Genomic DNA, 19117 nt, shown 5'->3' with positions numbered 1-19117 from the left:
ATTTTATGTAGAATGCAGAGGATATGTAACTGTTTAGTTAAACTTGCATTCCAGGAATATTGTGCTCTTAAGACGACGTTAGTGGAGTGGACGTTAGGTTGCGCACCAATGTTAGGTTGCGTAACCTATGTGCGATTCGAAAAAACGCATCCGAGATAGAAACGTTATGAATATAGCCACGTTATAAACAACAAACTAACGCTGGTGATCCGTATGGAATCAGTGTTACTCGAAATGGTTAACGGTTATATCAATTTGGTCATTCAGTGGCATTTTACTGCCATATAACATAACTAACTAGTGGCTAATATTATTAGCCACTAGTGGCCTTCGCAACTAGCACTGAACCGGAAGAACAAATACGTTTGCGTTGAACGCGGAAGAGAGAAAAAGTGGGCGTGGTGAATAAGGTGATTTATTTATTTATTTATTTATTTATTTATTTATTTATTTATTTATTTATTTATTTATTTATTCAATCTATAAAATAATCATGTAGGCTAAAACATGTTTGTAAACATTCATTATGAATTTAATAATAATAATAATTTATTTAATATAATAATATGATATTATTATTAGTCTCGGTTTCCAGACGTTTGGTGAGCAGCGCCAACAGCGCCACCTAACCACCAAACACAGTAGTGAAACGGATTAAGACTGAGAGCTGAGTCTATATTATTATTATTATATCTCCATAAGGTTAAACATTTTAAGGAAAACATAAGCACAAGATTTAAGGGTGTTTTGTGCAGCCGATTCTATTTTATGGACACCTTAACTCGGACTCTAAGGGAAATCTTAACCTAAGGTGCTTTGTGCAACTGGGCCCAGACCCTTCTGCTCTCACTCAAAATGTCAAAATATAAGCAATTTCATGTAGCCTATAGTTTTTGAGATATTAACGTTTGTTTGGCACAACTACCAAAAGTCTCCTAAGTGGGCGTGTCTGTGGAAAACATGGTCAAAACCCACGTGACAAAATTACAGGAAGTGAGTTGAAGTTGGGGTGTCTTGCTTTGATATCCCATCATGTCTTTGGTATGGATGGTAAGTGTCAAGATGTTTTCATAATCTTGTCAAATAATTTAATTTGGGGGCGAGAGTTGTGTGTGTGTGTGTGGGGGGGTGCGCAAAACAAGTCCAACACAGAGCTATGGTTAGCCTTTTTTTCTTTTTTCTTTTTTCACAATTTACAATTCAAGAAGGAGAAATAAATTGTACATAATGGATTCAGGGTGAATGGGACATAAAGTTGAATGGGACTGTATACAGAGAGTGTATTTTCTTGCCTGATGATGAGTGAAACTTTTTTGCTGAGCCCTAGCTGTGGATCGACACAATCAAGATGACATGCCCCCATTGGTGTGACATCACATAGGTGGGCAGGGCAAGATCAAACAGGAAGTTGACCCTGCAGGGCATGAGGTGAGGAAAATGACAAGCTTTAGTTAGTTTTCATCAAATTGTCATATCTAATATATTGCACAAACCTTTGATGGAAACATGAATATGATGTACTTCTGCAACAAAATCAGTAAAAAAAAGTGTTAATCTTATGTTTCTATTTTTGGAATTATATGTTTTTTACATATAGCCTAGCTGCATTTTGCTAGGTGTTTTTGCTAACAAAACTAGTGTGGACTAATAGCTAGCAAAAACAGCTAGCCAAAAGTTTAGCCATGACCTCTTCCAGTTCTTTTCAAAGTGGGGTACGTTGAAGGAAGTTGTAGAGGGGGATCTATGTCAGTGTTTCCCAAAGCTTTTTCTGGGGAGCCACTTTTTACTTTTTGAAAATGACAAACCATCACGACCCAATTCACAATAGGCCTTAAATATAAATCATGAGAAGAGTGAATCAGTGCATAAATTAATGTTCCTGACCATTTTTACTGACATTTCTGCATCACCTTATATTATCTTGAATTGGTAAACCAGCCACTTCAAGTCAAGTCAAGTCAAGTTTATATAGCACATTTCATACACAGAGGCAATTCAAAGTGCTTCACATAAAATGGTTGACAGGAAAATAAAAGAAGAGAATACAATGGACATTTAAAAGCATCACAACAAAACTTTAAAAAAGAGTAGCCTATAAAAAGTGAATTAAGCAACAGGTGCAGCAGTTGCAAAAAGAGCAAAAAACTTATAGAGGACTCATTGGGTTTGCATAATAGAATAAATCAATTTATCTATATTGAGTCCCCCAACATCATGACTATATAAGAAACATGACTACACACATAAAACTCAGGTCTGGGTACGGTGTCCTCAAAGGGATATATGTTTGATAAATCACAACTTTGTTATTGATAACATATACATGTTAAATACTTTATAAATGAGACCAAATAAATGCATTTAGGCTGAATTAACAGGCTATGTCATTGGTTTTACTTCTCATCAGTAAGACAATATACACATTTTAAATAAAAGACTATGGAAGAAATGCTGCAAATGTATTTGGTGACCCAAATAAAATCTCCTGTGACCCACCTGTTGGTTCTGACCCAGTCTTTGGGAAACACTGCACTAGATCCCACCCATAGACCCAGCTCTGTTTTCTCCCAGTTTGACAACAGAACGGGATGAAGCACCTGAGGCCCCCCGAGATCCCTCAACGTCCTCCTCCAAGTCGTCTCCCAGGTCCTGCTCAAATTCGTCTCCCACGTCCTGCTCAAAGTCATCTCCCAGGTCCTGCTCCAAGTCATCTCGCAGGTCCTGCTCAAAGTCGTCTCGCAGGTCCTGCTCCAAGTCATCTCGCAGGTCCTGCTCCAAGTCGTCTCCCAGGTCCTGCTCCAAGCCTTCTCGCAGGTCCTGCTCCAAGCCTTCTCGCAGGTCCTGCTCCAAGCCTTCTCGCAGGTCCTGCTCCAAGTCATCTCGCAGGTCCTGCTCAAAGTCGTCTCCCAGGTCCTGCTCCAAGTCATCTCGCAGGTCCTGCTCCAAGTCATCTCGCAGGTCCTGCTCAAAGTCGTCGCCCAGGTCCTGCTCCAAGCCTTCTCGCAGGTCCTGCTCAAAGTCGTCTCCCAGTTCCTGCTCAAAGTCGTCTCCCAGGTCCTGCTCCAAGCCTTCTCGCAGGTCCTGCTCAAAGTCGTCTCCCAGGTCCTGCTCCAAGCCTTCTCGCAGGTCCTGCTCCAAGCCGTCGCCCAGGTCCTGCTCCAAGTCATCTCCCAGGTCCTGCTCCAAGTCGTCTCCCAGGTCCTGCTCAAAGTAGTCTCCCAGGTCCTGCTCCAAGTCGTCTCCCAGGTCCTGCTCCAAATCGTCTCCCAGGTCCTGCTCCAAGCCGTCGCCCAGATCCTGCTCCAAGCCGTCGCCCAGGTCCTGCTCCAAGTCGTCTCCCAGGTCCTGCTCCAAGCCATCGCCCAGGTCCTGCTCCAAGCCATCGCCCAGATCCTGCTCCAAGCCGTCGCCCAGGTCCTGCTCCAAGCCATCGCCCAGGTCCTGCTCCAAGTCGTCTCCCAGGTCCTGCTCCAAGCCATCGCCCAGGTCCTGTTCCAAGCCGTCTCGCAGGTCCTGCTCCAAGTCGTCTCCCAGGTCCTGCTCCAAGCCGTCGCCCAGGTCCTGAATCAAGCCGTCTCCCAGATCCTGCTCCAACCGATGGCCCAAGTTTCCCAGGTAGATATTCCCATCCGCCAGCATGCTAGTTATGGCCCATTTCCACCGCTGGTATTGGCGCGGCCCCGCCCAGCTCGACTCGCTTTTTTGTATCATTCCACCGATCAAAAACCAGGACAGCCCGCATTGAGACGGGGTTGAGTCATGCTGCTTTTGGTGCCTGCTCTGTTGAGGTTCCAGCGCTGTGGACCCGGTACCATACGGTGACGTGAAAACACTGCAGACGACTGATTGGTCAGGCAGAATCGTGTTTACTGTGTCTACTGTCAATGCTGGACACCAGTTTAATGGCACTTACCTTCTCTTCTGTTATTTCCATCAGTCTTTTGTCTTGCTGTTTCGGCTCTGGTGAAATAAAATCGATATCCTTGCTCAGCCTTAACATGACGGTGGTTTTCAATTGTTTTGAGAGAGAAAAGTCTGTGGCTCGGGAAGCCCTTGTAGTTGTGTGTTACCTCTACGGCTCCGCTAGGCCGGAGGCGGGGTTTTAGCGGAGCCGCGGCCTTTCCTGGTGAGTGACCGGGCTTGTGGCTCCTCTATCTTTTCCCCGTAGCGTAGTAACGCCCGTCCCACGCGCAGCGTATCCATGTAAATAACAACAAATTGATATCCATTCTCCCAGCCGATGGTCTCATTTTGCCCATGTAGGACATAATAGAGGCACCAGTATTTCATAACCAGTTTAAAAGTTCCGTGCATGGATTTAATTTTAACGTTATAGTTATAATTGCAGCAGGGAATTGCGCGCACAACTCCTGGTCTTAAGCAGCTTAATTGGTGCAGGTTGCAGGGAGATCACAGGAACAGAGGTACAGTAGGCAACAGCACTCACATTAGAAGTTCTTGAAGTTTTAATATGCTTTGACCACGCCTATATGTATATGATTGATTGATTGATTGATTGATTGATTTATTTATTAAGGTGTCATACACATTGCTGTGCCCAGCCCACATGGGCTTGCAGGACACACAGAGAATACAGCAGTAAGAACAATGTATAAAACAATACAATAAAAACGTCACAGCACCAATACATTCAAAACAACATAAGACGCGGAGCAACATATTGCTCCGACCCCCAAAAACAGATCCGTACATCATTCTCCAAACAAAATGCTTTGTCTTTGCTCCCAAGCCTGGCAGATAAAGTTTGCAGTGAAAAAGATACCTTTTTTAAAACATAGCTCGAGTTTCTCATAGTCGTCCAACTCAAAAAAGTCAGCATAAATTAAAGACATTTTACTAAAAAGTACAACCCTTGCCTCATCATAAGCTGTACAGTAGAACAAGAAATGAATTTCGTTTTCAATTTCCTGTAGTTCACATACTAGACAAAGTCTATCTTCTTCAGGGATAGCTTTGAGTCTACCAGTTTCTAGTGCTAAGGGAAGAGTCCCCGAGCGTAACTGTGCACACAGAGATCTTTTTCGTCTGTTTAAGTCAAATTTCACATATGTTTCCACACAGTAACTATCTTTTATGAGGCGATAGGTTCTTAGTTTTGGTTTATGCCATAGGTCGGCAGACCATTTGTCTTTGTACAGCATAAACATGTTATTCATAGTCACACGTGTGTCACAGATTAACCTGTTATGAAAAATAAATGACAGATTGTTTGAGTAAAACAAGGCTTTCAATTCATTTGCCCATGGATGACCATGAGCAATGTATATATGTATGGATATGCGGTCGCTATGGCGAACAGTTGTGGGCAGAGGCAAGTCTAATCAGGTCGAGAGTAAGGCCAAGTAAGAGTAGAGCCGTACTGTGCTGTTATATGTGGTGGAAATTAGCCATAAGTGGGCCCCCAAGGTTCCACTTCACAAGTGACACACACTTTGAATGTGTGGCAAGGAAGAGCAAAGGACACATTTGTGAGCAGAGAATTAAGGGAGGGAGTGGGATGGAGCGGCTTGTTGTGAAGACAGTGAGGTAAGGCAGATTATTGTTTGAATTGTTTACAGATTTTTAAACATTCGATAATAAAGTTGAACAGAAATGAACATGGAGTCTTAATTTATAATGATGAACAGAATCATAATACTGATGAAGGTCCTAGTGACCGAAACATTTAATATCCAATAAATTTTCTCCTCAGAAGGTGAGACAGTGTGCGGGAGCTTTTCATTACAGTAATGATGAACAGGGAAAGGAGGATGTGCATGTGAAATTCTATCAAAACATGAATTAAATTGTGCAATAAATATGCTTACACTAGCCTAAATCAATCATAAGGCGTGCTTTCCCAATCACCCAAAGGTCCTGGGACTGTCTCAATCACCCAAATGTTACAGAAAAGAAGGGTTTTGGGTCAGTTTACACACCTTGGAATATGATGTAACCTTCATTAATCTCAGATGGTTTGGTAACCTCTTCAGTATTACAGAAATGCATCATGTGTTGGGCTTTTTTTTTCTTTTTTCTTTTTCATGAGAAGAAAGCTTACACAAGGCAGAAATTCAAAAAATGTCCCATTCATCCTGCAGCCCACCCCGAATAGGCCCATAGGCTAGGGTGACTATAGTTTAAATAGTCTTGTCTTGTGATTTATGCATAGGCTCCTCCTTCTTAATTAACACTATGTATACATCATGTATATATGTGCATGTATACATGGAACCGCCAACAAGGGTGTCATTTTTACCGCCCTGCCGCAACAGTGTCAGCAATAGCGAAGATGCCATTTCTTGAAGCAGTTAAGTTGTTCATTTTCACCTAATAAGTAAGACGTGACAAAATATCTATTTCAAATTCAGTTCATGGGGTTTATTAATGTTACAGTCATCATGGTGCAATTTCACTTTTGCTTACAACCAGCACCTTGCTTTTTAAGAATATGTTTTAAACCAGGTTCAAAGACCTGTCTCCTTCCTTAGATGCATTTTGGTATGGATTTAGAACACACCAGTGCAATATAGCCACTGAAGAATTAAATGACTTCACCTTTAAACTTTGACTCTTGAAGCAATAATGCATCACATCCACATGAGGGCGCATGGGACTTTGCCTGACTCGTCTGTGAGGAGATAGGTTTCATGCAAGTGGCTTGGTTTGTGAGACAGCTCCAGGCTTCAGACAAACACATTTACACCAGCTGCAAAAGAGTCTTAGTTTAGACATATGCTCATACATCATATTGTTCACCGAGTAATAACCCTATGTAAGGGAAGGGATTTGTACATCGACCTTTTGAAGAATCTCAATCCATGATATCCAGAGATATAGCTGGGAGCTGAAAGCAGTGCCAGTGAAGGGGATCAATAATTCAAGTCAAAGAGCATGACGGTGGTGCAAAAAAGAGACCGGAAATGTATCCTGACTGTCCACAAAGAGCCAACCGCCCATTCATTATCAGTGGAGGTGCTCTAGGCGGTCTGAGCTTTTCGGCTGCAGATTCGTGCCAGATCATGAGATCAGATCTCGCCACAACAAAACCATCCATCAGGCAGCGTTCAGGTTAAGCTCTTTCTACAACTCCTACAAAGCTTCTCCTCCAGCCCGATGCTAGTGTATAGCAAACACGGTCCCACAACCACACAGACGCTGGGTTCAAAACCAGTGAGACTTTATTAGACGAATGAGGAGGATACAAAAACACAAGAGCACAACAAATGCATGAACAGGTTAAGGCCTTTCTGGGAAGGCGTGTGCGGCTAGACGACGGACTGCGATTTGTCCATCCTGCGGTCGTCCTCTGAGTAGCGTCGGAAGGTCTCTCCCAGCAGCGGCTCCAGGGCCTCGGCCGAGCGGTAGGAGCGGGCGCGCACCGCGCAGCCGATGACCCCTCCCAACACCGCCACCACCAGCACCGCCGCGACGATCCCTATGGTGATGATCTCAGACAGGGTGTAGGCGGGGGCTGTGGAGGCAGGCAAAGGGCATCAGAAGTCATCGGTGTTCGTGTGTGTGTGTGTGTGTGCGCTAATCTACAGCTATCTTAGTGAGGACCAATTTGAGTTTTATACCTTCCGTCAACAAAACATAAGCGACAAGAAGAACGATAGCATGGGCGCCATGTGCAATCCTAAATCCCCCTTTTTTTTCTCGTTTCTTTTTTAAAGTAACTTTAGTTGCCATGGTGCTTTTGAGGCGCTGTGTGCGCCAGGCGTCCATGTTTGGAAAGAGCTTTTATTTATATGTACTTTGAAAGTGACCGTGCCTCGTAATTTTGTATTATTATTTCACAGCGTGGTGAGTACACGAGTCACAACTTGTACATAATGAGTGTGTTGGCGCTGTTGGAATGTGTATTTTTGGTGACTGAACGGTGTACCATCCACTACCATTCAGCTGCTCAGCTGCAGACTAGCAGGGGGCGTGCACCGCACTTTATACCGCAACAGTGGAAAGAAAGGCATCTACATTTTCGTCTTACTATCGGGAATATGTGAAATAAGCGAATCTCCCAAAATGTTGCCGTGTTCCTTTAGGGGCTTGCCCAGGGGTGGAGGCGGGAGTCAATCCACCGATCTCCCGCCTACGAAGCGCACGCGCTAACTGCAGCTCCAAGACAGCTAGCTCCCTTGGCGGAGCTGGTTAACGGGCCTTCATACTGGCGAGTGAGTTTAACCAACTTACTCGCTACCACCCGGGACTCACGAGGACTCACCATCACTTGGGGTTAGGGTTAGGCATACCCAGTCATCACCATCGTCTTGAGACGTCTTAAGCTGTCTTGGAAAATGTGTCTTAAGACACGTCAAGACTTGGTGATGATTGGGTATTTGTGATGGTTAGGGTTAGGGGCTCGGGAATGCGTTGTGTCAATGAATGTCCTCACTAAGATAGCTGCGCAAAGTGTGTGTGTGTGTGTGTGTGTGGGCGTGCGCGGTGCGCGCACCGCACACGCAACTCACTTGGCCACTGGACCTCGTAGGCGTATCCCAGGTTTTCCGGGGCGGAGGCAAACATCTCAGCATTGGTGACAGGAGGCCAAAAAGGAACCATGTTGAACTGTCTGTTGTGTCCAATAGGAGCGTTCTCGTCTGGATACTCTGCCGCACCTGGAGGCGGAGACAGAGACAACAGGTTTGTGTCTATGTGTTTGCGTGGTTGTGTGTGTGTGTGTGTGTGTGTGTGTGCGTGCGTGTGTTTCTAGATCATGCGTGTGGATCGGTGCCTGCGTACCCGGGCTGTGCCGGCGGAGCCACTCGTCAAAGATGGCGTCGGTGAAGGTGTGCAGCAGGACGAAGATGGGGTCGTTGGGGGAGAGGTGAGTCTGTCCGCCCGTCCCGTTCAGGAACAGGTGGGCCAGGTTGTGGAGGCTGCGCACCACCGGGTCGTACATCCCCTGGGGGGCGCTGTAGCCTAGAAAACAGAACAACAAAGCCAGAGAAGAAAAGCACGGATTAACAAAATTAGGAATGACAAATTCTGTGATGTATCTCACCATTATGTGTGTGGGCGTGGGAGAGTGTATAATATCTGTGTGTGCATACGTGCATTACACAGTTCATGCAGAGCTGAATCCATATGAACCTAAATATCCCCCTTTGACGGACGAGTGGATTCTAGATCTCCCGTGCTGTATTGAATCTGGCCCAATACACATAGACACACCCACCTTCGATGGTGTTCCTGAAGCTCTCGGAGGAGGTGGAGTAGAAAGGGGGCGTGTCAAAGGTGTTGAGCTCCAGACAGTCCACCACGTCCTGGGGCTGCGGCAGCCTCTGCACCATGGGCCGCGCCACGTTCCCCGCCGGGTTCCTCCTGATGGGGCTGGTCTCTGTGCCTGGAGGGGAGGGACACAATCCATGGTCACATCTGGTATTATCTCATTAAAAGCTAGATAGAATCACTTCTACACTCAATACAACATCACCACGGGGGCGTCCGGGTAGTGCAGCGGTGGATTCCCTGCCTACCAACACGAGGGTCGCCGGTTCAAGCCCCCCGTTTCACCTCTGGCTTGGTCGGCCGTACGGGCACGATTGGTCGTGTCTGCGGGTGGGAAGCCGGATTAGGGGCATGTGTCCTGGTCGCTGCTCTATAGTGTCTCCTGATCTGGTCGGTCGGTCGGTCGGGCCGCCTGTTCGAGTGGTAGGGGTAGGCGCTACGTCCTGCCGGTGAAACACCTCGCCGTCAGGCGAAAAGAAGCGGCTGGCAATTGCACATGTATTGGAGGAAGCATGTGCTAGTCTACAAGGTAGAGGGGGTGGAATGACAGTTTCCCCCGCTTTTCAATTATTCACCAGGATGACAGTTTCCTGTTTTTCAATTATTCACCAAAAGGCAACAGTAGTGAGTAGCTGTGGGAGCAGAGGAACTTTCCTAATATCTCGCAGGCATGATCTCTTACGCCCACAAACAGCCAAACAGTAGGCTGCACGGCTGACTCGTCTGTTTGAAGATTATTCCCTCAGATCAAAGGAACCAGTCAACCGCCACATTCCTTCCTCCAACAGGCACACGCACAAACGAGCCCCCCCCCCCCCTCCCCTCCCCTCCCCTTCACCACCCATTTGAAGATGCTGCTTGTTGGGAAGGAAAACGCCTTGGCTGTCATGACTCCCTAAGAGGATTATTGAGGTAGATCACCGACACTTAAGCCACTCACATGCTCTATATACGTACCTGTTATCGTAGAACTCCCTCTAGAGTCTATATTTATATAGAAATATTATATTATACCACTTGCAATTGTTCATTAACGAGCCGAACCCTTGAATTTGCAGTGCGGGTTGACATTTTGGATTATTCACTAATACCTGATGAACCAGACATGATATGCATTTTGGATTAAGAGAAAAATGAAGGCAGTTGTTTTTTGTAATCTGGTGGAATGAGATCAAATCCTTCTCAGTCTAATCACCCTAAACTGTAAACTCCACTGCCCCACACACACACACACACACGCACACACGCACGCACGCACGCACGCACGCACACACACACACACACCTACACCTACACACACACACACACACCTACACCTACACACACACGCAGTCCCCTTTTCCAGTTTCATACCCTTGACCCATTTGGATCCTGTGGAACTTTTGGAATAAACAAGTTCTGCCGACTGCTGCTGTGGCTGATGTGGCCGTTAATGAGGGCCTAGGCTGGCCCGCCTGAGGATATGTGTCAAAGTCCAGTGTTTGTCTGGAGACGACGCAGCGCGCTCGGACGCAGCACTTTGGATGCACACACACACACACACACACACACACACACACACACACACTGACTCAGAACATATAACGAGCGGCACTGTTTCTTCTGACACACACACTAGTAATAACCAAGCGCTATCAAACACACCTCAACAGCTGTGAGCTGTTATTTATAGTTACTTATGTGCTGCATGCTCTCTTTATGAGTTGTTTGCCCTCTTTTCTGATGCAGCTGAGACTACGCTGTATATCAATATAGCCTGAGATAGTTACTTTCACGCCTGCTGTGTGTGTGTGTGTGTGTGTGTGTGTGTGTGTGTGTGTGTGTGTGTGTGTGTGTGTGTGTGTGTGTGTGTGTGTGCGTGCGTGCGTGCGTGCGTGCGTGTGTGTGTGTGTCTGGTGTTACACCAAAATATGTGACCACCGAAATGTGTGACTGCTTCTTATGGGGAAAGCATCAATTATTCCACCATTTCTGACAGCAGTCTGAATATGTAACCACACTGTACTGTCGCTAACAACAAGCAGGGCGCTTGTTGTTAGGGTGCTCGCTGCGGTCACACATTTTGGTTACACCCTATTTGGTAACCCATCAGATTCACACACACTGCAGGTCACAGAATCTGATGGCTCTCCAAATCTATGGTGTAACCGCGGCGAGCGAGCGAGCGGGCCTCTGTCCTCACTGTTGCAGATGGTGCCCAGGGTGTCGTAGTCCTCCACGCTCTCGCAGACGACCCTCCACTGGGAGAAGACGGAGTTGGAGCTGAGGGCGCTCATGTCGAAGCTGCTCCTGGCGCCCAGCAGGTCGTCGGTGCAGATGTCGCACTCGCTGCCCCCGATGGCGAAGTTCCAGTAGGGCAGGGCGAAGGTCGGCTCCCCCAGCATGTCCTGGAGGGGCGGAGGGATGGGTGAGGGAGATGTAAGGCCCGTGCTGATGGACAAGATGGCCGGGTGTAATAGGGTGTGTTGAGTGTGTAAAGTTGAATATTGTTCTTGAATTATTTTCTTTGATTATTATTTAATTATTGTTCTCTCCCATTACTTCCTTCCTGTCTCCCTGCTCTTCCCTCTGTCTCATAGGCCGTCACTTCCTTCCTGTCTCCCTGCTCTTCCCTCTGTCTCATAGACCGTCACTTCCTTCCTGTCTCCCTGCTCTTCCCTCTGTCTCATAGACCGTCACTTCCTTCCTGTCTCCCTGCTCTTCCCTCTGTCTCATAGGCCGTCACTTCCTTCCTGTCTCCCTGCTCTTCCCTCTGTCTCATAGACCGTCACTTCCTTCCTGTCTCCCTGCTCTTCCCTCTGTCTCATAGGCCGTCACTTCCTTCCTGTCTCCCTGCTCTTCCCTCTGTCTCATAGACCGTCACTTCCTTCCTGTCTCCCTGCTCTTCCCTCTGTCTCATAGACCGTCACTTCCTTCCTGTCTCCCTGCTCTTCCCTCTGTCTCATAGGCCGTCACTTCCTTCCTGTCTCCCTGCTCTTCCCTCTGTCTCATAGGCCGTCACTTCCTTCCTGTCTCCCTGCTCTTCCCTCTGTCTCATAGGCCGTCACTTCCTTCCTGTCTCCCTGCTCTTCCCTCTGTCTCATAGGCCATCACTTCCTTCCTGTCTCCCTGCTCTTCCCTCTGTCTCATAGACCGTCACTTCCTTCCTGTCTCCCTGCTCTTCCCTCTGTCTCATAGGCCGTCACTTCCTTCCTGTCTCCCTGCTCTTCCCTCTGTCTCATAGGCCGTCACTTCCTTCCTGTCTCCCTGCTCTTCCCTCTGTCTCATAGAACGTCACTTCCTTCCTGTCTCCCGGCTCTTCCCTCTGTCTCATAGGCCGTCTACAAAATATGGACGTAGCCACCGTGACATCACCCATTGGTTTGGGGGACTCATCTTAAAGCCTTGAGCTTGGCCTTTTGACCGTCGCCATCTCTTTTCTTTTCGTTCTTTTTTTTGCAGACAGAGCCGCAGCGCCACCCCCTATTGGTCCGTGATTGGCGAGCTGCGCGATTACTGGACAGTCGACCTGTCAATCACGCCCCAAAACAGTTACAAATCAAGTGAGATGTAGGGTAATTTCCCCCAGACTTCCATACAATCGCACTTCACCTTGCAGCCAGAGACTGTAGAAACAATTGAGTTATATAAAGATTCATCCCACACAGTTGTCATCAACAGTGAAATTATCTGACAAAAACTTTTCTTTAAGGAAAGCTGTAAACATGTTAATTTCTGCTGTAAAGTTGGGCATTTTAACATGGGTAGTCTCTCCCCAGACTCAAATATTACGTTGAATCGCTGCGCTCCGCATACTACATAAGTGAGTCTGTGCCAGTTAACAGCCACTGCTGGTTTTGAAGGCGGTTTGAAATTGAATGAGTGACAGGTCGTAGCACCGATGATGAGAGAGCGGTTCGAAAAATGGCCTGCGCCTCCCGTGTCGTCTGATCGCAAAGTCGTTACTGATTGGAGAGGACTGAAGCCATCACTGGCATATGACTGGCCAAGTGAACGGTTCCCTCCCATAACCAGCCCTCTGAGGGAAAGTGTCCCAGACCCAGAGAGAGCTCGGCAGCATGCAGGAACGTAGTGTATATCAGCGTAAGAACTCTCATGGGTCTGGCGTTGAGACTATAACATGGGGGTCTATGGGGATCTACTCGCTTTTAGAACCAGTCTCAAGTGGTCACTTGAGGAACTGAAGTTTTTGGCACTTCCGTATTGGCCTTGGTTTTCCAAGACGGAGGTTGCCGCTTGCTCTGTCTACATCACCATCACCCTAAAACCTTCCTATCCCCCCTCCCTCCCTCTCCCTCTCCCCTCCATGATTCAAGGTTCACTTTAACAGCCACAGGTCTTTAGATTACTCCACTGACCTGCATGTCTCTCTCCAGTTGCAGCAGATGGTACCGGTGCCAGGTGACGAAGCCCGGGCCCTCGTGTGAGAAGTCCACCCCACCGAAGCTGGCCTGGCCGGGCCCCAGGTAGGTCTTACTGACCGAGTAGTAGTGGGTCCAGACAAAGTAGTTGTATATAGTGATGTCCTCGAACTGCGGGGTGTTGCCATCGGGCCCAAACACCTCCTGGTACCTAGGGAGGAGGGAGGAGGGAGGAGGGAGGAGGGAGGAGGGAGGAGGGAGGCAGCGTGTTTTTCCAGTGCAGTCAGTATCAGCATCATGGATACAAATGTACAATGTTTCTCCTCTGTGCTTTCTGTCCCTGGTTCTTCAATACAGTATAAATGACATTTACATTACAAGTTCCTGCAGCTGAGAATGATTTCAAAACGGAATCTACTACAATCCTCAGCTGACTTGGAAGACCCGCTGCTGTAATTCCCTTTACGGCAGCCTGACTCAAAACAAGCCCCTCTCACGCCTCCAGCTTATCCACAAAGCTGCCGAAGAGACCGAATCAGGCGTAGCACCCTGATCTGAGTCTTCCTTCACTGCTTATCCATTTGTTTAAGAATTGATTTGAAGATTTGACAGATTTTAATATCACGGCATGGTTTATTACTGAGCTTTTAGCTCAGATTCTCAAACGTTTTCACATCAAGAACTCCTAAACTGGAGCAAATTAAACCACGGACCCCCCATTTGATAAGCTTTTTCCCCAGGGTCCCCCATGTGATAAGATTTTTTAGTTTTTAAATGTTTTATTATAGAAAGTGTATTAAACACATGACCAATACATTCTGCCATGGTGTTACCTATGGATGGAATTATAGTGAAAATAAATTATTCCCCTTTTTGCTGGGGACCACCTGGAACCCCCCCGAGGACCCCTGAGGGTATCCGGACCCCACTTTGAGAACCACTGTTTTAGCTCACCTATGAGCCACACTGACTCTGAGGTCTTTGGGCAGAGCCTCCTGTCTGTTCCACCATCTAGACTTAAGCCCAGCAACAATTATTTGACATTATTGGAAAAAGTATTGTTTTTTGAAAAGCTGCTATGCAAATATAGATAAGTATTATTTTAGAGTTTATTATATTTGGTAAACATTCGTTGAGTCAAGGAATGAAGTGGGCCTATATTCTGTCTGTTTTCTCCCTTTATGAAGCCCTTCCTCCACTCAAACCTATAGGGATGGAAAGTAACACTTTATTTTACAGGTACCCTAATTACATATGAACTATTTGTAATTACACATGAACACCAAATTAAGTTATGAATGACGTTCATATGTAGTTACATTGTAAGAAACCTGTAAAATGAAGTGAGTCTGTTCAACAGTAGTTCATATGTAGTTACTGGCTATTTTGATTATAGTTTCACTGTTACCTCTATACCTACAATACTTTTATTTGAATTTTTGTATGGGAATTCTGGACATTGGACATGGATTCTGTGTATAATAACAAAGCTACGAAGTGGCAACTACATCTGACTGACATACAGTTATCCTCCCAAACTCCACTAAGAAAGGTGGAAAGCCCTCGTGGCTGAGTGGTTAAAGCTGTGTGCTCTGCAATCTGAAGTTCAGTGGTTCGAATCCACCACTGTGTTTTAGCAATATCTGTCCCAGGCCAGAGCTTCTTTACAGGTCTGGTACCATGTAACTACATATGAACTACAGTTGAACACACTCACTCCACTTTACAGGTCTGTTACAATGTAACTACAACGTAATTTACAACTATTGATAATTACTGTGTAATTACATTTGGTGTTCATGTGTAATTACAAATAGTTCATGTAACTAGGGTACCTGTAAAATAAAGGGTTATCGGATGGAATAGTCTTCTTAGCTCGCCAAAGAGAGCTAAAATAGTTGATGTCATAATGCTTGTGATGTTGTATATCAAGTTTCTATGTGTACCGTCTTGTACAGATAACCAGGTCGGGGTGGACAGTCCTCTTAGCCTGGTCCAAAGCATTCACAAACGCCTGCTTCTCCGCTGCACTCATCTGCATCACGTTCCTCCTTACTAGAGAGCGGAGAGCCGAGTGGGCAAAGCAGGGGGGGACGGAGGAAGGGAAGGAGGCAGGGAGAGGAGGAAAGGAGGGAAGGAGGAGAGGAGGCAGGGAGAGAAGAGGAGAGGAGGCAGGAGGAAAGGAGGGAAGGAGGAGAGGAGGCAGGGAGAGAGGAGGAGAGGAGGCAGGAGGAGAGGAGGGCAGGGAGAGAGGAGGAGAGGAGGCAGGAAGAGAGGAGGAGAGGAGGCAGGGAGAGAGGAGGAGAGGAGGGCAGGGAGAGAGGAGGAGAGGAGGCAGGGAGAGAGGAGGAGAGGAGGGCAGGGAGAGAGGAAGGGAGGGGGAAAGGAGGGCAGGAAGACAGAAAAAGAGGGGTGACGTGGGAGGAACAAAGGGAGAGGGAAGGAAAGAAAATGTTATTAAAAATTTACACAGACATTTCCTTTCCCCAACAATTAGCAGCGCCTTCATTCCCTCGGCAGCTGCATTTTTCCCCTGCCTGTCAGTCCCACTGACTCAAAGTGAGTCAGTGGTGTAGGGATGCACCCATATGAACATAATCGGTGGGGTGTGTGTGTGTGTGTGTGTGTGTGTGGGGGGGGGGGGGCAATGTTTTTCGAACCCGGCCTTCATTTTGATGTCAACTACTGTCAAGCCTTGTGACTACACCTGGCAAATACTCAGAACGGCTTCTGTGGTAGTTCCGCCTACAATAGGTGTCTACTCTCCAGGACCACATTTTGTCTTGATCACACACGCACACACGCACACACACACACACACACACACGCACACACACGCACACACACACACACACACACGGTGAAAACAATACCAGCCAACGCTATCGCGGCTGGTAATGACTAGCATAGGCCGGTACCAATGTGGTTGCCGATATATCGTGCATCCCTACGATGCCAGTGCTAAGTTAAAGCCGCATCCATTCCTCTCACCCACTGAGGTCCTCTGGTCACAGTTGGGCCCGGTCCGCCCGTGTCGACAGCGGCCGCAGTCGTGGCCGCTGAAGTTCCCGTTGCACTGGCACGTGCGGTTGAAAAAGCGCAGCGGCCACCTCTCCCTGTCGTCACGGCCGTCGTGCGGGTACTGGGGCCCGTGGCGCCGGGTGTCGGCCGCGATGGACACGCACTGGCCCCTCCCCGTGCTCGAGCCGCACTCGTCCGCCGCCGCCCCCGCAGGGGACGGGCAGCACTGGCCGCTCCGCAGGCCCTCGGGGGTCACGCACGCTCGCGGAAACTGGGCTAGCGTTAGGGTGGCACACCAGGTCACCACCAGGAGGCCCACTCGCCACATGCTACCAAAAACCCAGAGAGAGAGAGAGAAGGTGAAGGAGGTGTGTGTGTGTGTGTGTGTGTGTGTGGGGGCGTCGTTGGGGGGATAAGGGGGGAATTGAATGTAGGTTTGGTAGGAAAGCAGAAGTAGAGACGGAGGGAGTGGACCGTTTCCCTACATGCAGACTGGAATTGCAAAGGCGTACACTTCAGCTCAGAACAAAAACAACTCACTCGGTTTGTGTTCCCTTGTTAAAGCCAATTGTCTTAACATGAAGCCAGACTTTCTTACATTTCCCTGCTGGCAATACTAGTCACGATTCCTAATGCACAAAGCCATCAGCTTTCAACTTTTACAAGTCCTAAAATGCTTTCAACAAACGACAGCGAGAAATGATTTGCTTCACCCTTTTTGTTAGATTTGCTTCTCGCCGTTTGAAGCTTGTTGATGAGGAATGTATGAAGGAGTTGCTCATAAGATGGCAGGAGCAATTATTTTACAAAACAAGAATAACACCCACCAGAGAAAAGTTAGCGAATTGAACAATCTGGGAAAAACGGGTCTTTTTAATTTGTACTGGTGCAAAAATACTGAACGTGACTGAATACACCATTCCTTCATGCAGCAGTGTAACACATCTCAAATCCTCCATCCTTCCTTCATGATACTCATTTTGCAACTGATATTAATAGTGTACAGTAGGGCTGGGCAATATATCAATATGATATCTATATCCTGATCTAATACTAGATATCCTCTTACATTTTCTGATGTCATCATTTGATATGGCATCATGTATTTTCCTGCTTTTAAAGCCTGCATTGCAGTAATGTGATGTCATTTTCTCAACTTAGCAGACTGTTCCCAGCCTTTACCCACTTAGTCATTATATCCACATTACTGATGATTATTTATTTAAAAAAAAATCTTATTGTGTAAATATTTTGTGAAACCACCAATAGTCACCCCTCTTGCTGCAATATCGATATCGAGGTATTTGCTCCAAAATGTTGTGATGTTTTATTTTGTCCATATCACCCAGCCCTAGTGCGCAGTATTCTCACATGTTGTAAACAGTGCTGTGACTGATGACGACTGATCAAAGTGATTGAATCATGCAGTTCATTATTATGTATAAAAGCATCAATGTGTTTTCCCCTACCTCTGACTGTGCATGCTGCTCCTCTGTCTGCAGAACTGTAGCCCCCCTAGGGGCGGCCCATTGCCTTCTCCTGGCTTAAATAGCTACCAACCGCATGACCGGACCTTTCCTCCTTGAGCTACTTGTACGTACAGACACACACACACACACACACGCACACACACACACGCACACGCACACACACACACACACACACAATACACAGTACGCTCGAGGGGTCAAACACTCTTTTAAGTCTCATACATATCCCTCGTGATCGTCAGTCTGTGAGCTCACTTACAATAAGAGACTCGACTGTAGAATGGCGCGCAGGCCCGCATGCTCGAGTTCAGTCACTTTTCCTTGTCCAGCAGGCCAACTTTCACATATGGAGCTGATCGCTGAGGATCGGGTTATCTGCAGAGTAACTTATTGGGAATTGGGATGCAAAGACGGTAGCACACAGGCAGTCAACATCATCATTTTTATTCTGTACAGCTCAAATTACAAATGATGACACAAAGGTTTGTTATGCGGAATCACAATCACAAATCACATTTTAAATCTCAATCATGAAAAATCCAAATGTCTATTCATGCAGTGTTACAGACTTCCATAAGACTATGTGCTGTAGATGTACCACTCTGTGGTATTGTTGTCAATATAATGCTGATGAAACATTCAGTTACAGATGCCCCCCGCACATTTAGCCTGGCTTGTGTGGTCTGTGTTAATTTGAAAAACATTCCTAAAAACCTAAAGACTTTACAGGCATTAACCAAGTTCACAACATCTTTGTCCCACTTACACACACGCATGCCATATTTTTACTTTCTCACACACACGCACACACACACACACACACACACACACACACACACACACACACACACACACACACACACACACACACACACGCACGCATAGACATTCACACACCCAGTACAAAGGGGTTATACATATCGGAATCCTGGACAGGCTCTGGTGGGTTTTCTTGGGGTTGGAGACATGGAGGAATTGAGGGGAATTCACCGGGTGTCTGGGTGGGCTGGGATG

The 19117-nt window shown here is 46.9% G+C and overlaps 1 protein-coding gene across 1 annotated transcript; it reads right to left on the bottom strand.

The window, feature by feature from the left end:
• Positions 1–7163: 7163 nt before the first annotated feature.
• On the bottom strand, positions 7164–18201 carry tyrp1b (tyrosinase-related protein 1b). Its single transcript, XM_083634469.1, has 9 exons — positions 18083–18201; positions 16584–16942; positions 15539–15647; positions 13590–13803; positions 11414–11618; positions 9179–9346; positions 8743–8922; positions 8472–8618; positions 7164–7474 (listed from the first exon to the last, which is right to left on the bottom strand). Exons 1-9 carry the CDS (start codon positions 18094–18096, stop codon positions 7269–7271), a joined length of 1602 nt encoding a protein of 533 aa, XP_083490595.1. The 5' UTR covers positions 18097–18201; the 3' UTR covers positions 7164–7268.
• Between the last annotated feature and the right edge of the window lie 916 nt (positions 18202–19117).

The sequence above is a fragment of the Poromitra crassiceps genome (assembly GCF_964638095.1).
Source record: "Poromitra crassiceps genome assembly, chromosome: 4".
In the NCBI taxonomy this organism is placed as follows: domain Eukaryota; kingdom Metazoa; phylum Chordata; class Actinopteri; order Beryciformes; family Melamphaidae; genus Poromitra; species Poromitra crassiceps.
This window is presented reverse-complemented; position numbering and strand designations above follow the sequence as displayed.

Coding starts and splice junctions, on each gene's coding strand:
- tyrp1b (XM_083634469.1), bottom strand. Junction 9,347..11,413: donor CCTGGGCACCATCTGCAACA/GTGAGGACAGAG, acceptor CCTCCCCTCCAG/GCACAGAGACCAGCCCCATC. Junction 7,475..8,471: donor CTACGAGGTCCAGTGGCCAA/GTGAGTTGCGTG, acceptor CTGCCTCCACAG/CCCCCGCCTACACCCTGTCT.